The sequence below is a fragment of the Amblyomma maculatum genome, chromosome 1 (assembly GCF_055883805.1).
Source record: "Amblyomma maculatum isolate TAMU_Amacu chromosome 1, ASM5588380v1, whole genome shotgun sequence".
Classification (NCBI taxonomy): domain Eukaryota; kingdom Metazoa; phylum Arthropoda; class Arachnida; order Ixodida; family Ixodidae; genus Amblyomma; species Amblyomma maculatum.
Window position 1 is genome coordinate 41,016,668 of NC_139344.1, and position 25,712 is coordinate 41,042,379.

At 48.8% G+C, this 25,712-nt stretch overlaps 1 protein-coding gene and 1 long non-coding RNA gene across 3 annotated transcripts in view; one reads left to right on the forward strand and one right to left on the reverse strand.

Moving 5' to 3' along the window:
• Positions 1-25,712, reverse strand: part of LOC146202183 (uncharacterized) — a 199,529-nt gene that overhangs the window by 104,210 nt on the left and 69,607 nt on the right. For both annotated transcript variants that reach the window (XR_014703658.1, XR_014703659.1), the window contains exon 2: positions 3,859-3,916. This is a non-coding gene — a long non-coding RNA (uncharacterized LOC146202183). The remainder of the gene's footprint in view (positions 1-3,858; positions 3,917-25,712) is intronic.
• Positions 9,868-25,712, forward strand: part of Cad96Ca (tyrosine kinase receptor Cad96Ca) — a 108,255-nt gene continuing 92,410 nt past the window's right edge. Inside the window, exon 1 of the mRNA XM_084587994.1 lies at positions 9,868-10,388. Within this exon, the coding sequence (XP_084444120.1) occupies positions 10,325-10,388 (64 nt within the window). The 5' untranslated portion in view covers positions 9,868-10,324. The remainder of the gene's footprint in view (positions 10,389-25,712) is intronic.

Below are 25,712 nucleotides of genomic sequence, written 5' to 3' on the forward strand. Positions count from 1 at the left end.
ATTGAACTTTATGCCGCAATGTCAAGCCATATATCGTTGAAATGGTTTCGGTGAGTAAAACCCGCTAATATTGTAACAACTGTATTACATCAATCGCTCGACCTTGGACCTGAGTTAAACCCATGTGACCTTTTTTAAAGCTCAGCGACCTCCACTGCCCGGGACACTACCGCCGCATGAACAGCTGTGGAATAGCTACACATCCGTCTTTCACTGCTCCATGATAGGGACATTAGTGTGTTTTGACGTAGGGGTTTTTTAGCGCAAAGACAAGGACAAGAAAGGCGAGACGTACAGACACAAGCGTTGGGTAGATATTTCAGGAAGTTCCCACAGAATGCCGGTTTGATCAGAGGGCTCGCTAAAACCCTTACAAGCGTTGATGTAGCGCTTGAAGTAAATGTGCCTATGTGTGTGTGTGTGTGTGTGTGTGTGTGTGTGTGTGTGTGTGTGTGTGTGTGTGTGTGTGTGTGTGTGTGTGTGTGTGTGTGTGTGTGTGTGTGTGTGTGTGTGTGTGTGTGTGTGCGTGTGCGTGTGTGTGTGTGTGTGTGTGTGTGTGTGTGTGTGTGTGTGTGTGTGTGTGTGTGTGTGTGTGTGTGTGTGTGTGTGTGTGTGTGTGTGTGTGTGTGTGTGTGTGTGTGTGTGTGTGTGTGTGTGTGTGTGTGTGTGTGTGTGTGTGTGTGTGTGTGTGTGTGTGTGTGTGTGTGTGTGTGTAAGAGGTGTCAGGTGAATACCATGCTCTTGGAGGATGCTCCTGCCGGGTTTATGAGGACAGGGACATATAAGTTGGGACTTGGGAGTGAAGACGCACCTCGCTCATTTCCTCTATTGTGTTGTAGAGGCCTGGTGTTAGGAGCCTCCTTGGCGGTGCTCTGCGGGAGTCCTAGTGCGGTTGAGATTGTCATCTGTATCTGCGTTGGTGACATATGGTTTTATATAGGTGGACACGCTGACGGCTGGTCACGGATAAGGACGACGGCTTGGACGACCCTGATGTGCCCGCTTCCTGCAATGTCGGATGACGGTTTGAGATGCGGTGTATAAACAGGTGGTTAGCCGGGCTACACCCCTAAGCCTAAGCAGCGTGTCTCCGTTGCAACATTTGTTTTGGACAAGCATGCCCAGCACTCGAATCGTATTGGGCTGTCATTGGCATGCAGTTAGATGCGAGTGGGGTGCCAAATGCGGGGTCGGCCTCGTCGTAGTGGTCATATAACTATATTCCGATTTGCTGAGCCAACAGAACAGCCGGCAAGTGGTAACGTAGCGGTAACGATACGGCGTTGATGCCTGCCTGGAAGTGCTGGATATCCTCAAGTGTCTCATCGCAGGATCCTGCTCCCACCCTAAGCGTAATGTCTTATGCGTAGAGGATTCTAGAATGCTATAAGGCTAGTTTGAGGGCAAGGATTGTGTTCAGTCGTTCTGGGAGGTAGAAGAGCGCTACACTTAGGAGGAATGAGGAGAGGACAGCCCTTAGTGGGTGCCTTTTCCATCTACGAGAATTGGTTGAGACTGGTATAGTCCCTCATACTATAGGAACTGTGCCGTACGGTTAACTGACAAGTATTAGTCGTGTACAGCCTACATCCAAGGGCCGACCTTAAGATGGAGATTTTCGAGTATGGCCGAGTGAGAATCATTGCCGAAGGCTTAGGTAAGGTCGAGGCCCAGGATAGCTCAAGCCTTCTTTTGTCAGGGGGGGGGGGGGGGGGGGTGGAAGTATATGGTTTTCCAACGGGAGCAAGAAATCATGAGTAGATAGCCCGGGCCGGAAACTGATGTGCGTGGTAGCAGAGCCCGTTCTCCCCATAGACATGCAGGTGGTTAAGGATGATAGAATCTGTTAATTTTCCCAGACAGGTGGTAAGTAAATTAGGGCTCAGGTGTTCATTCTGGAGTGCTTTTCACGGTTTAAGGAAGAGTACCCTCGTGCATGTTCCATTGTTCCTGGATGCTCCCAGCCTTTCATTACTAGTTAACAAACTGGGCTAGGGCTTGATTGAAATCGTCATCGCGGTTGCAGAGAGTTGTGTGAGTAATTCCATCCGTAATTAGTGTTGAAGGGGTTTTCAGCGCTTGGAGTATGGCTCTCATGTTCCTCTATGACCAGGCCTTCGAGCGCCCCCCTTTAGTTCTCGGTGTGTGGTGGCGAATAGATGTTCAGTCCCTGAGACTAAGCTTAAGGTTGAAAGGCCTTGTAGTTCAGTCAGCAGATCTTCTCGGTCGCTTCATGTTACGTCGCTGTTCGATGTCTGTATTTTGCGCCGATCGCGTTCGCACCTTTCATTTGTGTACGCCTTTTGGCACCAGATGGCCAAAATTTGTTGAACTACAGGGTCGACGGTACTCTCGCTTTCGAAACTCAAAAACACTGTAAAAATGACACGCTGCAAACATTTGAGTTATTTAATTTCAATCATGCGTCTAACTGCAAACGTTAAAAAGTCAGCTATTAGAAATTAATTCAGCCCTTTACTAGTTAAATATTTTTTTCTGATGCCAGTCATTACCAGTGCTCTTATGCCGCAGATGTGACCTTCATACCTGAAGCCCACAGTAGGCCTATATTAAAAAAATAATGGTGGGCTTCACCTGCGGTCGTATTCTGCAAGAGGCCATTATCTACTTCCCCTTTCATTCGGCGTGACATCGGCGTGACAGAAGCAGCCAAAGGCCAGTCACAAAATTCACAAGGTAGCAGGCCCGCACGCACGCGAGAGCCCTTCGCCACTTGCAATATGCATCGACCAACCATTGGCAGCAATACGCAGCCGACGGTGGTGACCATGCAGTCACCAATGAGCCAATGGTCTGGTCACTCGCCAAGGGCGCTTGAAAGCAACGGGTGTGTTCCCGAACAACAGTGACTAATATTAGAAGGCCAAATGGATGCGAAATAGATAATGGATAACAGATCTTTATAAAATACGGCCCCTTAGTATAACACATAGCGGCGCGCAACCTTTTGAGGGCGGTAACTGAGCAGGCATCTCATGCCCGAAATCAGACGTCAACCATTTACCGTAAAAATGATGGTATCAAGCAAACGAGGACGTATTGTAATCATACGTGATGACGAAGGCAACCTCAGGCATATTAGCGATAAGTTATAAGCGTCTCAAAATAAAGCAGTATGTAAATGACGAGTAAAGCCCACTACCCAAGAAAACTTCAAGATACTGTTATTCGATATCCGACTATCGCTCTGGCCGTAAAAAGAAAAACAAGCAAATATTCTTGTTAATAATATGCACAGGAAGGGCAAGCACTCTGGGTAATAGCCCAACTTCCAAACTGCTTTGTGTCGAACGCCGAAATAAGAGCAAGGGGTCTTTATTGCGGCTTTCTCCGGACGATTAGGTATAGTGGAACCCGTTTGGCCTCACCATGACGGCCGAACGCTTCGGCAATCTCAATTGCGGGACCCTATTCTGTAAGACAGTTTGAGCGTCTTTGCCTCTTGAATAAACTATTCTACCTCTCTGCCTTCTCTTCCGAGAGATTGCCGGTCATGTACCCGGCAGAAACTCGCTTTCTTCCTCGCTTTTTCGCGAATACGTGCATAACACGGGGAGGTTTTAACGTTTCGTTGCTTAGTGTGCGAAACACTCGCTCCATCAAAACAAAAAAAAAAAGTTGTTTATGCTTTACTCGCGCATAAAGCTGTACCGGACCAGTTTTGAAAACGTCCAGATTTGAAGTGTATCTAGAAAATCACAGCGCCTGTTTATCAGCTGGCTGCGTGCTGAATCAGGGAGTTCAACCTCAAAGGCAGGAAGTAAACGAAAAAAAAAAAACAATATAGTGGAAACTTCTGAAATAAATAAACCTTTCTTATCCCGTGAGAACACTCACGTTATCGAACAGCCCCCACGCCGACACTCTTCTGGCACTTTTCTCGTCTGGCTTAAACCTGAAAGAAAAATAAACAAAGGGAAAAAAAAACTGCGTTGGTTTCCGAAGGGTGCATAGGTAGGGCAGTTGCCACCATACCCAAGCAGGTACATTTACGTGGTTATAATTTTTCTTGTTCATTTCGTAACAAAGAGCGCCGCGGAAAAGGAACGCGAACGCGTTTACGAAGGCTGCTTCTGTTCAGAACGGAAACCGATCGCGAGCGACTGGGAGCACAATGCTGCCGAAATAGCGCAGGCTGGTGCAGAAGCAGAAACGCGCGCACGTTTGTGTGTGTGCGTGCGTGCGTGCGTGCGTGTGTGTGTGTGTGTGTGTGTGTGTGTGTGTGTGTGTGTGTGTGTGTGTGTGTGTGTGTGTGTGTGTGTGTGTGTGTGTGTGTGTGTGAGAGAGTGTGTGTGTGTGTGTGTGTGTGTGTGTGAGAGAGTGTGTGTTGTGTGTGTGTGTGTGTGTGTGTGTGTGTGTGTGTGTGTGTGTGTGTGTGTGTGTGTGTGTGTGTGTGTGTGTGTGTGTGTGTGTGTGTGTGTGTGTGTGTGTGTGTGTGTGTGTGTGTGTGTGTGTGTGTGTGTGTGTGTGTGTGTGTGTGTGTGTGTGTGTGTGTGTGTGTGTGTGTGTGTGTGTGTGTGTGTGTGTGTGCGCGCGTGTGTGTGTGCGTGCGTGCGTGCGTGCGTGCATGCGCGTAAAGGACCCGTGTTTAAAAACAAATTGACGGCAATAATAGGAACATATCAATCGGTCAATCAATGAGTTTATTTTCGCATACAATGTACAGCGAAAAAAGGTGACAGGAGAAAAAACTACTTTTATTGCGGCTTGACTGATCTCCAGTCCCCCAGCAGCATTGAAGAACGATGCGCTATTACGTTTATACATTATTTGGCAGTTAGTAAAAGAAAAATGAACATTTAAAATGACTCCAATTACTAGGACATACATAGTATATTATACCACAATACATTCTGTACGGGGGCAGTAAACGACACTATATGAACAGTTCATCAATACCCTTTTGCGACAGTTGTGCGATATTTATCTGAAGCGCATCGTATCTGATTTAGTAGTGTTGGTAACATATGACAATACATTACTCAGTGATCACTTCGTAATTCTTCTTACCCTTGATCTTCCGAGTCCCAAAAGACGTAATCTCACTTCTCACACCAATTGGAAAGACTTCCGACTCAACCTCAAATCCAACAACCTCGACCAGCTTACTTACACCGACTGAATCCACGCTCTTAGAAACGCTCAAAAGAAAGCTACAAAAACCGAATATTCCACCGCCTCTATAGCTCACCCTGATCCGTTCCTTCTCAAGCTGTGGAAGAAACGAAAGTGAATACTTCTTTCCGCCCGGCATCAACCACAGAACGCACAACTCCAACTGCACCTCAAACCTCTTCGAGAAGATATTATTACACACTGCTCCTCCCTTGACATTACTCACTGGGACCAAATTTGCAGGGAGATTGCGAGATTGACAGCTCATTACATAAAAAGCCAAAGTGGCATATTCTTCGTTATCTATTATAGGTCCTCAGCCTCCCCCTGCCCCACAGTTGACAAAGCCTTAGCTCTGCATAGCCCTCAAGAGGTTACCAAGCAACTGACTGATATCTACGTACCACCTCCCCTATACGACGCATGCCCTACATATCCTGGAACTTCCAACTTCGAAATAGACGTCCCTTTCACCCTTTCAGAACTTGACGCCCCTCTTGCCCAGAGCAAAACGAACACATTCCCTGGCGAGGACAATAACATACAGACTTCTCAAAAACCTTCCTGATTCTGCTAAACAATTCTTACTCGATACCATGAACAAACATTACACTGTAGGAACCCTTCCTTCGGAGTGTAAATCTTCCTTGATCACTCTCATACCCAAACCAGGCAAACCCCCTCACTTTTTAACCTACGCTCTATATCGCTGACTTCATGTGTGGGCAAAACTTTCGAACGTATGGCTCTCACACGGTTCCTCGATTTTCTTGATCACACAAACTTTTCCCTCCTTCCCTAATTGGTTTCCGTTCTGCCCAGGACCTCTTTCTTATATTGCAACACACCTTTTTTGACCCCATCTTCCTCCCAGATACATGCTCTGATTACTGTCGATGTCCGCAAGGCTTTTGATTGCATCTCCCATGACCATATTCTCGAGGCCGTGGCCCAAACTGGCTGCGGCTTCAACCTCTACACGTATCTGCGTAACTTCCTCCATCGACACAAAGGTTCATTTCGGCTAGGCTCTACTCCCACCCCTTCCACACCTTTCAATCTGACCCGGGGCACTCCGCAAGGAGCTGTCCTCTCTCCGATTCTATTCAACCTTGGCATGTGCGCCCTCGCACAGCAACTTGCGAGCATACGCAATCTGCACCATATTTTTTATGCGGACGACATCACTCTCTGGTGCACCTCAGGTTCGCCTGGAGAGATAGAGACCACCCTTCAGCAAGGTCTCGACATTATTTGCGCCTTTCTTTCCAAGGCCGGCCTGAGTCCCGCACCAGAAAAGTCGGAACTCCTCCTCACCCACACTAAATATCAGCGCACACACAACAGCCTTATCTCTCTTACTTTGAACTCGCTACCCATCCCCGCAGTCTCAAGCTGTCGCGTTTTAGGCATGACGCTTCATTCGCACAAAAACGTGCAAGCTCTCAACCAAGCTCTTTCTACCTGTCATACGGTCACCCATCTTGTCCGCCGTGTAGTCAGACGGCACTGCGGCCTCCATGAGGATCAGGCCTGTCGTCTTGTTCAAGCCCTCGCACTCAATAAAATTCTTTATTATGTTCCGTATCTTTCTCTAACGCAAACCCAGATAGACAAATTGGGATCCGCTCTACACACCCGCTACAAAGCGGCCCTTCAATTTCCAATATAAACTTCTACACAACGTCTCTACGACACCGACTTATTTCTCCCTATACGCTCCATCGTGACCATCAACTTGCTCGCCTGTCCTCTACACAGCAAGGCAGATGGGATCCTTTCCCAGGCTCAGATCAATCCCATGCCCATTTTACTTCAGGTTCCTGGGCACCCATACGTCTTCAACTTTCGTATAGCACCAATTCCTCGCAATATCTCCTCACTCCTTCACCCTGGACGCAGGCAAGCCCAGGCTGTCCGACACACGCCGCCCCTACAGAGTCACACTGTAGCGTACACCGACGCATCCATACTCGGATCCCTGGGTGCTGCAGCCCAGATCATACATTCCCCTCTTTCCCCTGATCATCTCTATTCTACCAGTGGTCTATACCTAGACCCGCCAGACAGTACTACCTTGGAGATTCTCTCGATTGTGCATGCTGTCCAGGAATTCACTCATCTTCCCCCGACCCAACAATACGTTGTGTACACCGATTCCCAGGTCACCCTCCGTGCCTTTCAAAAGAGAACCATACCCCCAAATATACACGCTGACCTACATATGGCGCTTTTTGATCTGAAGCCTCGTACAGTCACATTGAGATGGATATATACCTGGGCATTCAGGGATTGCTCGAAATGAGCCGTGTAATCAGCTCGCCCGCGAAACTATTAACCGGGTTCCAGAGATCCTCTGGTCCAGCCCATCGTTTTGTGACGAGGGTCTTCTGATCGGGAAAGCCATATCGCAATCCTACCTAGAATTCAGGCAGGAGCTCGCCATTCTCCCTACCCTACACCTCCGTCTCTCTGTTTCCCAGGCTCATACCCTTCGCAAAATTCAAACACACTCCTTACACCAGCAAGACTGTACCTATACCGGTTCTGCTCTAACCCATCGTGCCCCAACTGCCCTGAGCTTTCTGCAGATCTTGCACACTGCCTCTTCTACTGCCCTGTCGCTACCCTCCCCCCCCCCCCTCCCTCATCCCCAGTCGTCTCCTGGCATACCTGGCTGGCTTCTCCTTACGAAGAGGACCAGCTCGGCCTGGTGTGGCAGGCGAACTTCATTTTGAGCGGTTGATTTCTGCTCTAAAATAAAGTGATTTTACTACTACATACTTACTACTGTTGAGTCACCATTTTACCATAATTAGTTCGCGTTTACGGAACCAGCCAAGTTGATGGATTACGAAAACAATAGATACTGGAAGGTTTTATTAGTTGGGCTAAATCTAAAAATAGGTCTAAGGTACATTTAATAGCCCGTTTATAGGTGCAAAGTAATTTATCTTGCGCCCTAATCATCCTGTGTGTACGAAAAAGTGGTGCTGTGTGTTCCAAGGCTGACCCATTTCCAACTGCGCGGAGAGTTCGTTTCTGAAGGACGGAAATTTTGTGTATATTTGCTGCAGTGGTGTTGCCCCAAACTAGAATACAATAACACAGATGGGAATGAAAAAGAGCGTAGTAGATCATGCCTTTTACTGCAGCTGGAAGAAAATGGCGACACCGGTTTATCGTTCCCGCTGCCCTGCTTAATTTTGATGAAAGATAGTTGACATGATCATTCCACGACGGGTGTTCTTGAAAGATCACTCCAAGTGATTTGACGCATTTTTTTTTTTTTTGTACAAACTACATACGGGCCTAAAGCAAGTGTTTTCGGTAAATCAACTAATGAGCCGCGGGAACGAAATACCGCGCATTTCGTTTTCGCTTTCACTGAAAGCGAAAACGAAATGCGCGGTGGCACACTTTGCGAAAGTTTCGCAAAGTGTGCCACCACCTCTCTATTTTAGGCTTTGATCTAAATGCGCATGCTTAGCTAATAGCACTGGCATGCAAACATAGTTTCGTTGTATTAACGAAAACAATCTACTGAAGAGGCCACTCAATTCACTTTCATCTCTCACAAGCACTGATGCATGTAAGGAACGCGTACTGCCCACACAACGAGAAGAGATTGGGATATGGTTGCCATGAGGGATCTACAATTTAAATGAGTGTCGTCTGCGGAGGACAAAATCAGCATACGACCGGGGATGCCCTCGGCAATTGTTTGCGCGTCCTGTTGTGCCTGCCGAACAGAGAGCGAACACCGGCGTCCCGACTTCATTGCAACTGCAATAGTTTCTCTGGCGTTAGTGCATTTCGGCTGCCGTAGTGCATCACATAAAAAAAAAAATCTGCGTAAAGCGTTTTATTTATGATTATATTGTCATTCATAATATACCAAGTCTTTAAACGATTAAATGTTTTTCGCAGACATAGGCCTGTGTCGCCTGGCGTGGCTTTCGTAGTTTCATTCCTGCACCGTCACCAGAGTTGTGCTGAATACGTACAGTACCGTCCTTCTTCGGAGGTTTCTAAGCCATCGGTTTACGCTGCACTATATTAAAAAAAAACTAAAATCGCACCCTTGCCTATCTATAGCTCACACCGTCCAGAAAATGGTGCCTTGGGGTACTGATGCACCCTTTTATTGGGTGCAGCAAGCAGCACTGCGCCCATTAAAAGGGTGCATCAGTACCCTTTCAGAGGGTGTGAGTCTAGAGACGAAATGCACCTTTACGGGTGCGATTTTTTTGTTATAGTGTGGTCCTCCGGTGCAGCTCCAGTAGCGTTGCTGGTTAAACTGTGAAAGGGTAAGGAGGAAAACTCCGCTCAACCTCCGGAAATACAGAGTGCGGATGACGCTTTGTGAGGTGAGCGGCAGTGGAAGGAAGCAAAGCTCGCGGCGTGGAGAACTTTTAACCAGGAAGGGGCGTTCATGTTGTTTCTTCTCAATACCATGTGAACGAATATGACGTCATAGCTGCGCCTGCCATCCAGCTCCGCAAGCGCGCCTAGTTACGTGCGCCACCAATGAGGCCCGTGACGCGCCCTTTCGCAGTTGGTGTTGCAGTGTACGGCCGTTTTATCGCTTCTTGAGGAGCTGACTCCCCGATGCTGTAGGGACACTGGCGTTTGCGCACCTGGCGGCGAGCGTGCTCGGGCCTAGTTTAGGCGCGTTTAAAGCGACTCCCGTGCGTCCTCCGGCGGCGGCAGCTGAGGGACGCGCTGAGCCGGGACCACGAGGCGGCAACAGGAATCCGGCAGGTAGGTGGCGCGCTTCCAAGAAGGGCCCCTCGCCCCGCGGCACGAGGAGAGAGAGCGGCCCTGCCGGGCTGGCATCCCGTCGAGCCAGTGCGCTCGAAGGCGGAGTCTCCAAGACGTGACCCAGGAGAGGAGAGCTTCCTCAGCCAAATTACAGCGTTCGACGACGAGCCAGAGTGCGTGGAAGGTGCGTTCGGCCAGCGGCGGTCTTCTTTGTCGTGGTGCTTCGCCGATGACCCAATGTTCCCGGCTTGGCGCAGTGCCATGAGGACTCGGTGGAACTGCGGTGCCGTTGGCTGATCAAGCGGCAGCCGCGGCCCAGTGTCGGCAGCGACCACCACCACGCAGGATACGGCCGCTCGTCGTGCTCAGTGTGCCCCCCGTGCGTTCTTTTACGCGCGCCCCTGCTCGGTGAACCGGCGACACGATGAAGGCCCCGTCGGGCGCGTTGGCGCTGCTCGGATGCGTGCTGGCTTCGATGCTGCAGTCAGGTGAGTGTGGCCACAGCATGCACATTCTTCGCCGCCTCGCACTCGGATTGGCCGCATTGCCCAACCTACGCGCGCCGCTCCGGGACCACGCATTTGAATCGTGGAAGGCTGCATACGGAGACTGCCAGCATGCGAGAACGATGCTTAGACCTGTGGGATGATCAGAAGCCCACTTGTGGCCGTCCTCAATTTGTATACCAGTTGTTCGGTCGCCGTTGGAGCCGGGATTCCTGGCGATGGGCCGTGCCGGCGACCGTTTGAACGCTGCAGGGCATATGCACTTTCCAAAATCGTGCATAGGTCGAGCCTCGCAGGTGGCTTTACTCTCGGCGTTGATCGTATTCATCCACGAGTTGTGGATGTGCTCATTTCGTCTATGAAACAAACGATTACGGTGACTGCGTTTGTTTTTCTCCTAATGTTTTCCGCCCAGCACTGTTCCAACTCACCATTGTGGACGCTACAGTCTGACTGCACGTAACCGAATTTCGGAAACCGTCCAGAATGGTCTTCCTTGGGCAGTGACAAACGGGCGAAGTGCTGAAATGAGCTTCACTGCTCGCAGTTGTCAGTTTTTATCCCTTACATGTCAAGAATTATACTCCCGTCTGCCTGTAGCAAGCATGCTAAGGCAACCTGGGGTCGGGGTTCATGGCTGTGTTTTGCACTGGAAAGGCCGCATCAGTGAAAATGTGCATATATCGAGGGTAATAGCATCTAGCGCGACACAGAAAGAATATTTTGGCGTAGCTTAAGAGCCCAGTAAGACTATGAAGTTTGCACAGCGTTTCGGTGAGACGCCATCTTTATTATTATTATTTTTTTTTGCGTTGATATTTTCGAGGAATGATTTCGCCTCATGTGTTTGTTCCTAAATTCAACATGTTCCAACCTTCGTTAGGTACGTGAAACGTAATACGCAACAATTTATTAAACGATAGGCGAAGCAATTTCATCGTTTATATTCTTCACATTGTCGTTGGGACATCGTTTTCGTAAATAGCCGAATTCCAACGCTGTGATGGTGATCTTGAACACGTCATCCGGACTGATCTAGCGAAGTTGCAAGGACAGAGTTAATGGTGCTCTGACGGCAGTGCAGCATACGTAGGCTTACTTTAGTTGGAAATGCAGCGCTTAAAGAACAAGACGCACACAAAGAAAGATTTGGTGTTGTAGCTGTGGCTCAAGATCTGAGGCTACCACAATGTTTGTGACGGACTCAGATGCTGGGTATTCCCTGTTGCTTGTGGTGACGTAGGCGTTTTCTTGACATAGTTCGCACAGGATAAGCTTCACTGACCGGCCTTCTAGTTCAATTCAAGCTGTTAATCGGCAATATGGCTGCTACCTCACAGCAGCCACCTAGGTTTTTGTCTGCGTCTAGCACGGAAATGTTTTTAGCGCGTTATTGTCAGATGTATTTTTGTGATTTTGCAACGCAGCTCGCGAAGTTTCGTAAATCTGTAGCTACCTTCAGCAAATTTGGTGCACTAGCGCCCCGATCAATGATGAAAGAAAAGAAAGAAGGACCCAAAAGAGGCTTGTACTTCAGCTTACGTCGCGCGAATGATTTCTAAACTATTTGTTCGATGGGCAAGCAGACATTTGTAGGGTACTATAGTAGAAGGTGCAGATGTAACCCAAATGAATTCGTCCCGTTTTAACGTGACACAAGGTGAGGAATTCGTGAAGACCGACGTTTTAATCGTTGGCAGGAATTTCAATCGATCTGCGGTCGGATTCAATTTACTTGTAAAAAGGGCGTGGGAAAACATAAAAAGACTAAGTGGCCCCTCGTCTTAAGATGCCCCATAGCTAAGAATAAACAAAATGAGTGTTACGAGATAGATCACAACGTGCAAATGCGTGACTAGCCTTCGAAAATTGAGCTGTAGAAAAACTATATTGCGGAGACATAGGCTGCAGGGTCGGGCGTGCGTCATCGTTTCGCCAGTTTCAAGAAAATGGCATTCAGCCGGAATTTTCTGGGTAGAAAAGTGACAGCAGGTTGAGGTATGCTTTCAGTGCTCTTACGTACCCGTCGTAAGCAATTTCACTGCATCGATTTAAAGGGGAGGAAAAAAAAGACTCAACAGCCAGAATGCATTGCCTGCACCTAGTATGCTTTGTGGAGCAAGCCGAAAGTTGACTTTGCCCGCTTGCCCACACCGAGGCGAGTGTTCCTCGACGTATATATAGTTTACCTGGCAGTCCGACAAGGTCGAGGATTAAATGCCAGTAGCTTTAAAGCTTTTGCAGTCAGGCGTGGCCTAGTAACTGTAGAAGGGCGTGACCTTCGCACAATGTACGAACAGGTGCCAGCCAGTAGGAAATCAGAGCAGGCTAGATTTTCTTTCAATCTCACCGGAGTATTCGACAATTCATTAGTTTTCTGTATAGAGTTTAGCCAAGCTACTTCGCGAACGAGTGTCCATTGTTGCACTCGGTGATAAGGATCCTTTTTTAGTTTACTTATTTCTATTTATTCATTGCTACAACTTTGAAAGCGTCACCTGGTTACACTGAAAGTTTCTGGAGTCTCTTATCGCAAAAAAAAAAAAAAAAGGCCAACGGATGCACAAATCCATCTATAGCCGGATGCAACCTAAGCCTACCTGTAAGCTTCCTCCACATTCAGGACCACCACATTGAATTCTCTCTGCGACAAATAAGCAGTCCGTTATTAAACTTTTGCTTGTTACCTAAATATAAAAATAAACCGCGCGGCAAAATTATGTAAATAGCTCGAGAATTATCATGACTCTTAGTTGTTTGCTATAGCCTAAAATTAAAAGGCAGGTTTTGTGTACTACTGTGATTAATCAGCAGAGTGATACAGGACGTCGCTGACCATGTCCCACTGTTACCAACTGCGTTCTTTTTTTCTGTTTTAAAGTTGTATCCAGCTATAGTACCTCTTCCATGTTTATCGTGTTTATTCCATTGAGCGTCACATTACTGAAGTACGCTCTCCATCTGTTACGCAGCCTGACAGCGAAACGCGTTATATATATGGCCTCCTAAGAAAGCTTGTATCAAGACAGCTTTCTGGTACACCACTCTTGATTGTTGGTTAACGGTGTTATAGCACATTGTTATGAACATATTGATTGGAACGATTAAACTTAATGTGCGTAGCAAAAGTCTGATGCTGACGTTTGGCACACCATGGTTAAAACTGCTATAGAAAAGCATTGCTGTGTGTTTTTGACAATAATAATATGAGGCAACTATGGAATATTGTAAGTTACGAACAAACTGATGGGAATCGTCTGTTCTTCCAATTCGTGACAAAATTTTGTTTTTAAAGGCTCTCAGCGAGTGGTCAGAACTGGCACGAAAACCAACGGAGTGCGTTTCTGACCGCAAATAACAAATAATACAAGCACCCCGAGGGAGGATCCGCGGATATAATGATTGTTATGGTGCCGCCTTACGATATGTTAAGAAAACATTACTCTCCACAACGACCTTCCTAGAACTTTTCCAGGATTTCGGGGTATTGTTATCTTATTAGTTTTTATACTAATTAAAAAAATGTCCCGCAATTTATTTTGAAACACTGATTAACTTTTATTGTTCATTCTTACCTTTACTTTCTTTGCTATCTGCCGTAGTAGATGCTCTGAACAATGTTTACCTGTCGAATGGTGGTTTCGTTCGCTCTTGTGGGGTTTAGCTTCCTGAAGCGACTCAAGTTATGAAGGACGCCGCCGTAGAGGAATGCTCTGAAAAATTTCGACCACCTTTGGTACCCTAACGTGCACCGACATCGCATAGCACGCGGGCACTATCCGCTTCCATCGAAACGCGGCCCCTTCAAAGAACTATCGCGTTAAACTTACAGGCTTTCTATTTATTTCTTCTTTTTTTCAACACATAGACTATATATAAAGGTTCTCTTAGTGTGTTTGAGTGTTTTGATGGTTGTTTGAAAGTAATGTGCGGCATCGACACAGAATTAAACAAGCAACGGTGGCAACATCACATCAGCTCATTTATGCGGAACGCGATGAAAATTGGGGCGTCATTTCACTTGAGCGGCCACCTAATCTCAATGATACTGTGTGCATTGAAAACTGGCTGATGACGTGATGCGACACCTAGAAAGTTCTAACCCGAAATGAGGTTTAAGAAGGGTACGTTGTTTGATGCGCCATATTGGCATTTCGCAATGACGGAAGCGGTATTTCAGTGCATAAATCTCCCCCACCCCTCATTCGTCTTTAATCGAGAACTTGTCGAGCCCAGTTTTGGTTTACCGCTGCAGTGAGCGACCTCTCGCCGATGCCATTGATCTGCAGTGATCTGCTTATCGCGAATACTGAGAGGCACCCGATAGTATACGAATAAAAAAAACAACAACAAAAAAACAAGTGGCACCGTTACGAGTGGGAGCTACGCTATCAACGTTGCTTAGGCCGCGAACGTGACTATCAGGCTAAAGAGGTGTCCTTCGGAACTGACTGTTACTGTATAGTCCAAGATCTGACCTTAGCACCGCTGTTTTTAACTGCCGGCAGAGGAGTTTGGTTGCTTGAGACCTTTTTTAGTTCACTATCAGTTCGTCCTCGTGAGCCGAGTCGGTAATCAGCATAGGCTTAAACCCATTAAGGACACTTGGAAGCCTGTGCGTGTGACGACGGCCCAGGAACATTGCTCCGAGAAAAGACGTGCCGGCAGCTCCAGCAAAGGATAAAGGCGTTACAACTTTGCATGTCTGATGAGCTAGTCTCTATGTCGTCGAAAACGGCCGCAAAACAAGCGCAGTGCATGACAACCATCGCCTGTACCAGCAGAACCGGTGTGCGCTATCTCGCCTTCCTCGTTGAAGCATGCAGCTGCATGCGTTCTAGAGGCCCTGCTCGAAATAAGCGCCTCCCCTTCTTACCGTTTATTCCTTACCACTGAAGAACAGCAGCCACCTGAATGAGTCTTGCGCAGATGACAGATCCCCAATCCCAGCTAGCACGTACGAGATGGTAGTCACCCAACAGGCTTGGGAAGCCGCAGACGCCATGCGCGCAAGCCGATAGCGCAGCATCACCGCGAGCCCTTCTTGCAGTGGCGGCGGCGGGGATAACCCGCGCGCTCCGTTTCCTCAAAATCGCGAAGAGAGCAGTCGCCGCGGAGGGGGGAAGGGGGGGGGGGATTGTCGTCCTGGTTCCCGCCCAAGTCTTCGCTGGCTTTGCTTCTTCGGCGCGATTGCTCAGGCGGCGTGATAGCTTTTATTGGGCGTTCGAAACGACGCGCCGCGCTCGTTCCGGGAAGAAAAAAAAAAAAAATGGCTTTGGTAGCGCCGTCGCGCTTGCTCGAGACCACGAGGAAGAAGTGGGCGCGCCCATGAGGCAACCTTTCGACCCGCCGGCTTCCAGGCGTCACGTGCCACGAGGCAGTGCGCCGCCGTCTCCTCGAAGCGCGCCGCCACGTTCTCTGGCGCCGGAGGAAAAGATGCGAAGGCGCGTCCAGAACCGCACGTGACGCAACTGTGTCGCGTCTCCTCTGATTTGCATGCACGCCGTCTTTGTCGAAGTGAGGGGACAAACGAGAAAAAGATAAGAAGGTAGCGGCACTCGAAAAACGGTCGCCGAGTTGCGTACCGCTACAGCGCCCGCGCCACTACTTGGTGGACGCCTCCGTCTTTCCTCGGCGTGGGTTCACTGCTGGCGGCGGCAACGCTGGGCGCTGGGATGGCTTGGACTCAGCGCGTCGGCGCGTGCGGCTTATTTCATTCTTATTACGTTGCTATTTCAGGAAGCAATGATCACCGCCATGGCAGCAATCTTTAGAAGCGAGCCAAAATGTCCATCGCTGTCCTCAAATTCCGCAAAAGCATACAGCAATGCGCTATGACCGTCGCGACTGTCGCGCTGGCACCTCTGTACTATATGCACGCGGGCGATCCGTTGTACCTTGCGCCTGTCTCGACTCACGCGTGAATTGATGCACGGTGCCTGTGACTACACACCACGTGATCAACGTTAACAGACCATCATTGAGCGTCGCCTCCATTCGTGCTTTTTATCGGCATTCGGTTGCTGCGCTGGCCTGTCGCAAACTGAAAACACAGCGTTCCGCGAACACCGGACTTGCCAGTCTTTTCCCGACGCAAATATAACGTGCAACAGCGTCCGTAAACGGCCCTTCACCCCTCCCCCGAGTCCTTGGTGTAATTGCTGAACGCTTCTGCGATGCTAGGTTGTGATTGCGGTCGGATGTGCAAGGATATCGTCGAAAGACACTTATGCTGCAGGCAGCCAGCATCATTACCAATGCTGCGGGCGTATTTCTTCCTTCTCACTGCATTTTCTACTCATATATCGCTGTGTGGTAACTTGGAGACATTGCTTTTACATCTTGTTTGCATGAAACTGTCTTTATTCCTCTTTTCTTGCTGGGGGAAGCCAAGTACATTGATGTCGCGATTTCTTTTTTTTTTTTTATTCGTTAATTTTTAGTTCTTACTGGAGCATGAAAAGATGTCTTCGACTAGCTGCGTGTACTGAGGTTTTTAAATGTAACTTTTACGGACATTTGCACTCGATATTTGTCAGTCTCTTTTACCAGAGAAAGCTCTTACGCGGAGCGGGGATTGATGGCGCTGTGTTATCAGATCATGTAGAGTTATGCCTGAAGCTTGATAGAAACAAGAAGAAATATAGCGATGCTCCAGTGAGGATATATGACGCAAGTGAATGGTGATCCGGTCGAAAAAGCTACAGAACCTTGTCAAAAATACGACAAAATGTTCTGTAGTTCGGTCGCAAACGTCAGATTTTTCTGTTCTGTAGTACTTTTCTGTAGTAGCTTTAGTCTGTAGTTCTGTAGTACTTTCCTGTTGTAACTACAAAAAACTCCCATGTTACTATACAGAACGTTTTGTTGTCACAACAGGTTTCTTGTCAGAAACCGCACAGAAATTATGTCGTAAAAACGGAAACTTTTATTTTCTGTTGTTTTTTCTGACTGGGAATGCTCGCAGAGGACAGAAATATGCGGGCTATCGATAGAAAGGCAGGCATTGCCTGGTTAGTGCGTTTCGTGGTTTTTGAGTAAACTGGCTTAAGTTCGAAACTTGCATGTACGTAACGGACGATGGATGTTAAACGACGCTCCATCGGGAGCGCATGTGGTATGGCGCTGGCTGATGCACGTTCAGGTTTCTCTCGTTATGACGTTGCCACGGCGCCGTTTCTAAGTTGCCCTTCAGCAGGAGCACGTCAGGAACACTCCTGGCCGCACCATTGAACACGCGGATATGTGCCAAATGGGATGGCGTTTCTTACGCAAGCCACAAGTGCTGTGCACTCTATGGTTTGTCCTTGTCTTCAAAGCGCTGTACTATTTCCGTTATGGTTTCTTATAGGCTTGTATAGCCTCATGTACTGGGTTGTAAAGCAACATTGTGTCTGATGCAGGCGAATATCAAAGCAAAGCGATGCGAGCACAGAAGGACCCGGAGGTGGTCCATCGCATGACCCGCCACTTAGCTTTATTACGTGGCTGGGTCGGACGCACATTGAAATCAGTGACCGTGTTATAGCTGGAAGTGGATGACCCTGTACATACGCGGCGTTGGCTTCCACACACATTCACTTTCCATGGAGATGAAAGGATGGGAGTTGCTCTTTTTGCTTTGTACTGCCGGTAGGCGACATGTCAAAAACGTTGAAAGAGAAGGAGGGAGGGACTGAGGGAGGGAGGGAGATGGACGTAATTGTATCTTGTAATATTCACTGCAGACAAGTTAGAAAACACTCGGGTTATCGAGACCATATTGCCAAGACACCCGACAAAGTACCAGTAATGTGCTCAACAATACAAGCCTGATTTAGGCACAGCGCTCCAGTAGCTGGTCACATATTTTTTGCCCTTTAGTACTGACATCCGCGGGGGCAAACGACCTTACTTAGCAGTCATTTTGCGGCCTCTTCAAACGCGAAACTTGATTCGTTCGGTCACTTTTTAGCTGCTAACCAAGGCGGCGAAGGCTGCGCCTAGTCAGTTCTCCATTTTCAAGGCCGACCTTGCAGCCTGTATTCAAGAGGGAACAAATAAAGAGTACTGGTTAGGCGCCGTCGGCAGCGAGGCAGCACCTGTCGCCAGCGGAAGGGAGGCCTAACTGGTATACATTATGCATCGCCCAGCTCTCTGCTAGAACGTGCCTCCACCCGTGGCACGGCTGCTTGACAGCAGAGACACGCCGAGATCAGCGTCGCCGGGAAATGGCGCTACGGGGCTCGAAGAAGCGAATTTCAATGAGGCTAAAATTAAGCGCGGCGCGGTCGTGCCAGGGCGTCCCGGTGGTTGTGTGCGCAGGCGGTGGAACCGTCGCGTCGTGCGCTCGGTGGGGCACGTCGCGGTCGCAGCGCGCCGCATCGGGGTCACCCAGATTTCCGTCGTCTCCGCGTCGCCCGTCCCCGAGACGACGGCGGCAGCCCCGACCCGCGCGCCCAATGGCTTTTCCGCTTGCCCGTTGAGGAGCAAAAACTGGCGGCGGTGGTCACGCGGCCCTGACTCCAGGCGGCGCGCCTGGCACCGTGGTGCAGCGGCGGGGTAACTTGTTTCCGATAAGAAGTGAATTAATTACGCCGCCAATGCATCGCGCGAAGTGGGCTGAGGGGAACTCGTTTTGACGCACTCGATGCTCCTTATTCTCGGCGCGATCGCGAATGAACGCTTTTTGTTATTATCAGCGATCCGTCAGCTGGGCTCGACCAGTTTGATTATCCTTCCTGTAGCAGCTCTTCCTGGAGCTTTGTCCGAGCGGGTTCCAGTCGAAAGCGGTGTGAAAAAGCCTACGCGCTACTAGAAGGTAGTATAAAAGTCTTCGTCTGAGTGACGTGCGGAGGCGACCACCTGGGGCATGACCAAAGAAATAATTTCGCCATCAGTGCGGCGTGGTCGCCTTCTGGATGCGATCGACGCACGTTTGGAAATAAAGAGTAATTACGAAGAAAACCTCGCATGCCTCTCGCTCTCTTCCGGATAGAATAAGTGACAGCCGTGCCATTTCTCAGGCAAAGTGACACCGCATAGTCCGGGATCCACAGAGGAGAGAAGGCAGGGAAGATGGGTTTCTCAATTACGCTAAATGAACAAGGAGCCAGAGGGAAGCGTCGGTTTGTTAGGCAACGTTTTGACAGGTGAAGCTGGTCGTAATTACTATATTACTTAGATCTAAATGAAATAATTTCAGAAGGGTGCCATAACTGAATGTTTTGTTGCACTATGCACACTATACCAGCGCTGCTCCCGCCACTCCGATGGCGACAACTTTATATAAAGCTCAAGCTTAAGAAAATATCTGTCACTTCCGTTGTCACTTGCTGCGTCCTAAAATATGGTCTGCGTTAAAATAGGAGCCGGTGCTCTTTATGATAGCGTATGACGCAGCGCTGAAGACGAGGTTGTCAATAGTCGCTGCCTAGCCACAGATGGCCACACTTCGGTCGGTGGGATAGTTGTAATAAGCTCACCTTCTGCCCTTTCCTTGCGCTTGAAATGAACTGGTTGGAGAAATTGCAAGTATGCGACTCTGAAAGGCCCTTCAGATTAGTTCGCTTGAATCGGGAAAGTGAAGCCCGATTAGACTACGACGTTCTGCTGGTTCTCTGGCGCTTACTCCCGGCTGAATCCCTGTGGTTTTCGGGACGTAAGGTGCTGTAAATGTAGCACAGCACTTTATGTTGCGAGAAAAAAAAATCCCTTTTCTGCATCAAACCGGAGTGTTCATTATCAGTTACCGTGCGTCTTGATGCGTGCGTTTATCATCATATGTTTTGGTTGGGCTATCTTGTTGTATTGCAAGCAAAATGGGTTCTCATTAGCTAGAGACAGATAGTATCTACAAGGACGAAGCACGTTGGGCCCAATCTACAATATACAATTTGTGATGGTGGATGGATTTTAATGAGGATCTCTGTGGGCTATTGGGATAGCAGTATACGCATGAGCATCCGCCTCTCATGCGGGAGGTTCGAGGTTCGACCCCTTGTGCCGCCGCATGCCCGCCCGCACGCAAACACACACACACACACACACACACACACACACACACACACACACACACACACACACACACACACACACACACACACACACACACACACACACACACACACACACACACACACACACACACACACACACACACACACACACACACACACACACACACACACACACACACACACACACACACACACACACACACACACACACACACACACACACACACACACACACACACACACACACACACACACACACACACACACACACACACACACACACACACACACACACACACACACACACACACACACACACACACACACACACACACACACACACACACACACACACACACACACACACACACACACACACACACACACACACACACACACACACACACACACACACACACACACACACACACACACACACACACACACACACACACACACACACACACACACACACACACACACACACACACACACACACACACACACACACACACACACACACACACACACACACACACACACACACACACACACACACACACACACACACACACACACACACACACACACACACACACACACACACACACACACACACACACACACACACACACACACACACACACACACACACACACACACACACACACACACACACACACACACACACACACACACACACACACACACACACACACACACACACACACACACACACACACACACACACACACACACACACACACACACACACACACACACACACACACACACACACACACACACACACACACACACACACACACACACACACACACACACACACACACACACACACACACACACACACACACACACACACACACACACACACACACACAGATATATATATAATCTTTTCCCTGGTCTGGTGCTCGTCTTAACAAGGGTGAAGTTGTTTGCAGACTGGCCTTTGCCCACACCTTGAGTAGGAAGAAAAATGCCTTGTGTCATGGCTCCCTTTTTGCGCAATAATTCATCATCACAGTTTAATGGCGCGAGAGTCGATGGGCAAAGAACGTCAAGAAGAAAAGTGTTGTTCTAGAATTTTTTTTTTTTTTTTCGTTTCTGCTATCACACTTGCGGCTGCCAGCGTCAGCACGCACTCGAGGCACATGTTACGTAGCCTGAGGATGAAAACAATGAAAAAATAACGAAGGCTAAAGAACAGAACTCCGGTGCGCGTAGAACTGAAGCAGCGTTCTTCTTCGCGCTAGTTTAATTTCCAACTTGCAAAACGAGCCAATTTTTAAACCTCTGGCAAATTAAGCTGAAGCTTTTTCGATGGAAAATTTGTAAGGCGTCTGAAAACGTGCTTGACGCGAAATTTCCACAAGCGAATGGCGTCTTTTGAACTCTCCTACCGTCCACTGACACCGAGTTTAATATATTCTGACACGCGTTCTCGTGCTACAGCGGTAATTAGGTAATTACGGACGCGCAGCTCGGTCGCCGGTTCCTTCTGACACTCAAGTTTTCCACAGTTGTCTGTTCCGTATTTCCAACACCGATAACTTTAAAAGTCGACATACTTTAAAACGCGTGGATGAGGTCAAGCTGCTATACTGTTGCAGCTCCACTCCACGACACGTGTGTCAGGTTAATTTAGACCATTCGCTCCTCACGTTGCACGGGACAGTCTGCACGAAGCACCTAAAGTTTTGACACCAAACGTATCTCTGAATACTATAAGCCATTCATGCACGTCCTGACGTCAGCCGTGGACGCACACGCGGAGGGTCGCCGCAGGCGGAGGCACGCGGAAGGTTTCGATTCTAGTGGTGCCGAACGACCGTCCACGCAGAACAGAGCCTGCCACTGCCTTTTTTTGCCGCGGTGATTTCCGCGGCAAGCGGAGGAGTAGTATTTTCCCACCTCCTTTGCGGCGGCACTGGGCAACGTGGGCGGCCTTTGCTCGCGCATCCAGAATGTGCAATGGCCGCTGGCCCAGCGCATATCGGGGACGCAAATATGGGCCATATCTCGCACGCGCTCTTGCCGGCCGCCACTGGTCTGTGTGTGTGTGTTTTTTTATATATATTGTTTGTCTCGATTCCCGGACTGGTTGCCTCCCGCCCGCTGGGGCGCAGCGGCGACTCCATCGTGAAGGCAATGCCACGCGGGTCTTCCCAGCTCCTCTGCGCACTGACCTCGTTCGCCGCTCTGGATGTGGGACGGGGCCCGACGCGAAGCGCCTGCTCAGCTGGTTAACGCGGTTGGTCAGGCTCAAATTGCCCCTGGGAACGGGAGCTGGTCGTCCACTCTACGCCCCAGATGCTGCTGCCTGCAGCGCCCACGGCACGGCGATTCGTCGGGCACGCGATGCACCTTAGCGAAAGGGGAGGGGGGGAGAAGACAACGGTAGCTCTCGAAGCCTACATGCAATGCAATGCCGCGTGTGCTAGCAAGCGCCTCGCGGCAACGCACGCCATGTAACGTATATATACTACGAGGAAACTGCGCGCCACACCACTGCGCGCTGCGAGCACCGAAAACTCGGCCTCGCCTCTCCCGCAATCTGCAAGCGCGGTTTGTTCGAGCCTCGGCCCGGAGGGTTCAAGGATCCCGGATCTCAGCGGTACCGAAAATCTAGAATACACCCATGCGCCATCTTGCGGCGTCGCTGCTCTCTCTCTTATGTCATTAGTTGCTTCGCGTCCGCGAGGCGGCCGCAATGAGCCACGCAAACGAGGACGACAACATCCTGGAGCGACTTGTTTGCAGCGCAGCCGAAAACGCTGAGCACGCTTTGCAATCGAATGCCCGAGAAGATGCAGCCCTCGCGCCAGTCACCGGCTGTCGCTCGTTGTCAGATTGAGCTCTCCACAAGGAGATAACGGGGCAACGGAGAACGATCGAAGGAAGAGCAGTCGTGGCCAGAATTGGTTCGCAGGCAGCACGCTTCTGCGATTAAACTCCTCCTTTGCGTTGCGTAAAAAATAAAAAAAAAATGCTTTGAGTGGTGCGGGCGAAGTCTCACTTCTTAGACCTCAAACCTACACTACTGCCTACCCACCTAATGTGCAACTAAACGCCATGTGTGCGTAAGCGCAAACGTTATTTTCCTTCCGCGATACGAGTGAGAAACTTTGAACGCCGAAACGTGCTCCGCGTTATTCTGGTCCCAGTTGCACTCGTGGGTTGTTCGATGCGTGTGCATGCATGTGCGTGTGAGAGGAGGGGGGAGGGGGGTAATTTTTTCAACGCCTCATTTTTCGAGCCGTTTCTTGAAGAGCCTTCGATAGTGATAGCCAAACTTGAGTTTTCAGCAGGGTATTCAGCATTACCATAGCAAAACAGCTAGAGGGACTAGAAAAAAAGAATATTAGGGAACAGAGCTGTAATATAATGGCCCCGTGGAAAAGAGCGCTTTCTCCACTTAGACCCGTTGGTTATCAGCAGTGACCAAATGGCGCTAAGCATTCCAGGATGAACGGGGAGGGGGAGGGATTTAGGCACGGCTTAGAGTTTTCTTCATGTTTTTTTAATGGGAGGGTGTTTAGCAGTCTCCTTTTAGAAATTTATTTTATAACCGAGTTCTCGCTTTTTTTTTTTTTTCGGCGAGTGTTATTTTTTATGAAGGAATTTCCGTTATTTTGTTTTCCTTTTTTTTTTTTTTGTAGTAATATAATATGATATCTCCATGCGGTAAAATGCCGCTTATAGTTTACCTTACCTTTTATTAGCCCCACCATTATATTAACAACTAATTGACGCAAGCATTGCTTGCGGAAAAAAGAAATTGTCCCCATAGAAGAAATAAGAATGGGAGTTAAACAACGGAACCTTCAGACATAAACGTCAGTGGGAGTTGATTGCCAGGAGGCGGGTGGCCATCTCATCGCTGATTTGAGACAGGGGACAGGGCATGAAGTGCACGCGGTTATAGTGCTCTAGAATATTGCGCGGTCACCGCATTGACTCAAGCAGTTAGCCACGATTTCACGTTTCTCATGACGCTTATGCCCTGTTTCTCGTTGGCCTACATGATGGCGGAGATACCAATTTACACTATGCAGCCGCCCTAGGCAGTCGTTGAAAGTGAGTGAGTTAGCGTATCCATATGATGTTTGGCAAGAAGACAGAGACACCTGGTCTGAAGGGCGCGTTAATTAGCTCTAACGTATAGCAGAGCAGAATCTCAAATTGCACGACTGCTCTACTAACCCAACGCACCATCGTCCCATTTTGAACCGCAAAGTCTGGCCCCTAGGTATAGCGTAAAATGAGTATGAGGGGCGTTCCGCATTCGTCCTTGAGCGTTATAGAAAGGGGGGGGGGGGGGGGGAGGCTGCGTCAACTTTAAACTTTATCTTGAATGTGTGCTTGCTTCGTATTGAGGCAAGGTGAAACGGGTGCCTGCTTCAGTTGGCCGAGCTGTGAATGGGTACTACCCTGAAGAGCCCGCTGCGAGTGGTTAGAACTGATTTTTTGGAGCTCGCGGCCAGAAAACTGCAAAAAGAAGGGAACCCTGATAAGTGTCAGATCACTAAGCAGTGGAAGTCACTTTCCTATACACTTTTGTTTTCTACCCTGGCGGCAAAAAAAGAAAAAAAAAAAAGGCACTCATTCACCGTCGAATGTTGCCTGTGCAAAATAGTACCAGAAATCTGGTGGTGGTGATAGTGGTTTATTATTAATCAAAAAGAAGGCAACTGCTATCTAAAATCTGAAGCACCTGAGCGGCAGCCGGCGTGAAAGAAAAGGGGATAGGGAGAGGATAGCGAGGGGAAATACAGAGGGAAGCGATGAGAAGAAAGGACAGGGGAGCTTTGTACATTATTTACAAAATACAAAAATGACGAGTTCGCGTCGCTCGCGCGCAAGTGCCCGAGCACTGTCCACAAATGCCTGCGTTCGAGCGGCCACAGCAATTGTTTACAATATATATAGATCGGTTCTTACTCTGCATTTTCGGGAAGGCTGCAACTAAGTCCAGCCAAAAGTGATAGCACGCGACTCCTCCGCTAGTTAAAAATCTCATCGGACATTCGAAGGCAGCCAGGCGCAGAATGCACGACTAACATTCAGATAGCAAGCCGAATTAAAAAAAAAAAAAAAAAAAATGGCTCACAAAGAAAGCGCGTGTCGTTCAGCCGTCTGTAAGTATATTAAACTTGGTGCGTCACTTGCATTGCTGCACTGAGCTGGTTTTCCTTGTGCTTTATTTTTTTTTTTTCATATCTACATTAAAATGATCAAGAGCACGCAGCATAAAGATCTTGAAGCACGAGAATGATAAAAAGGC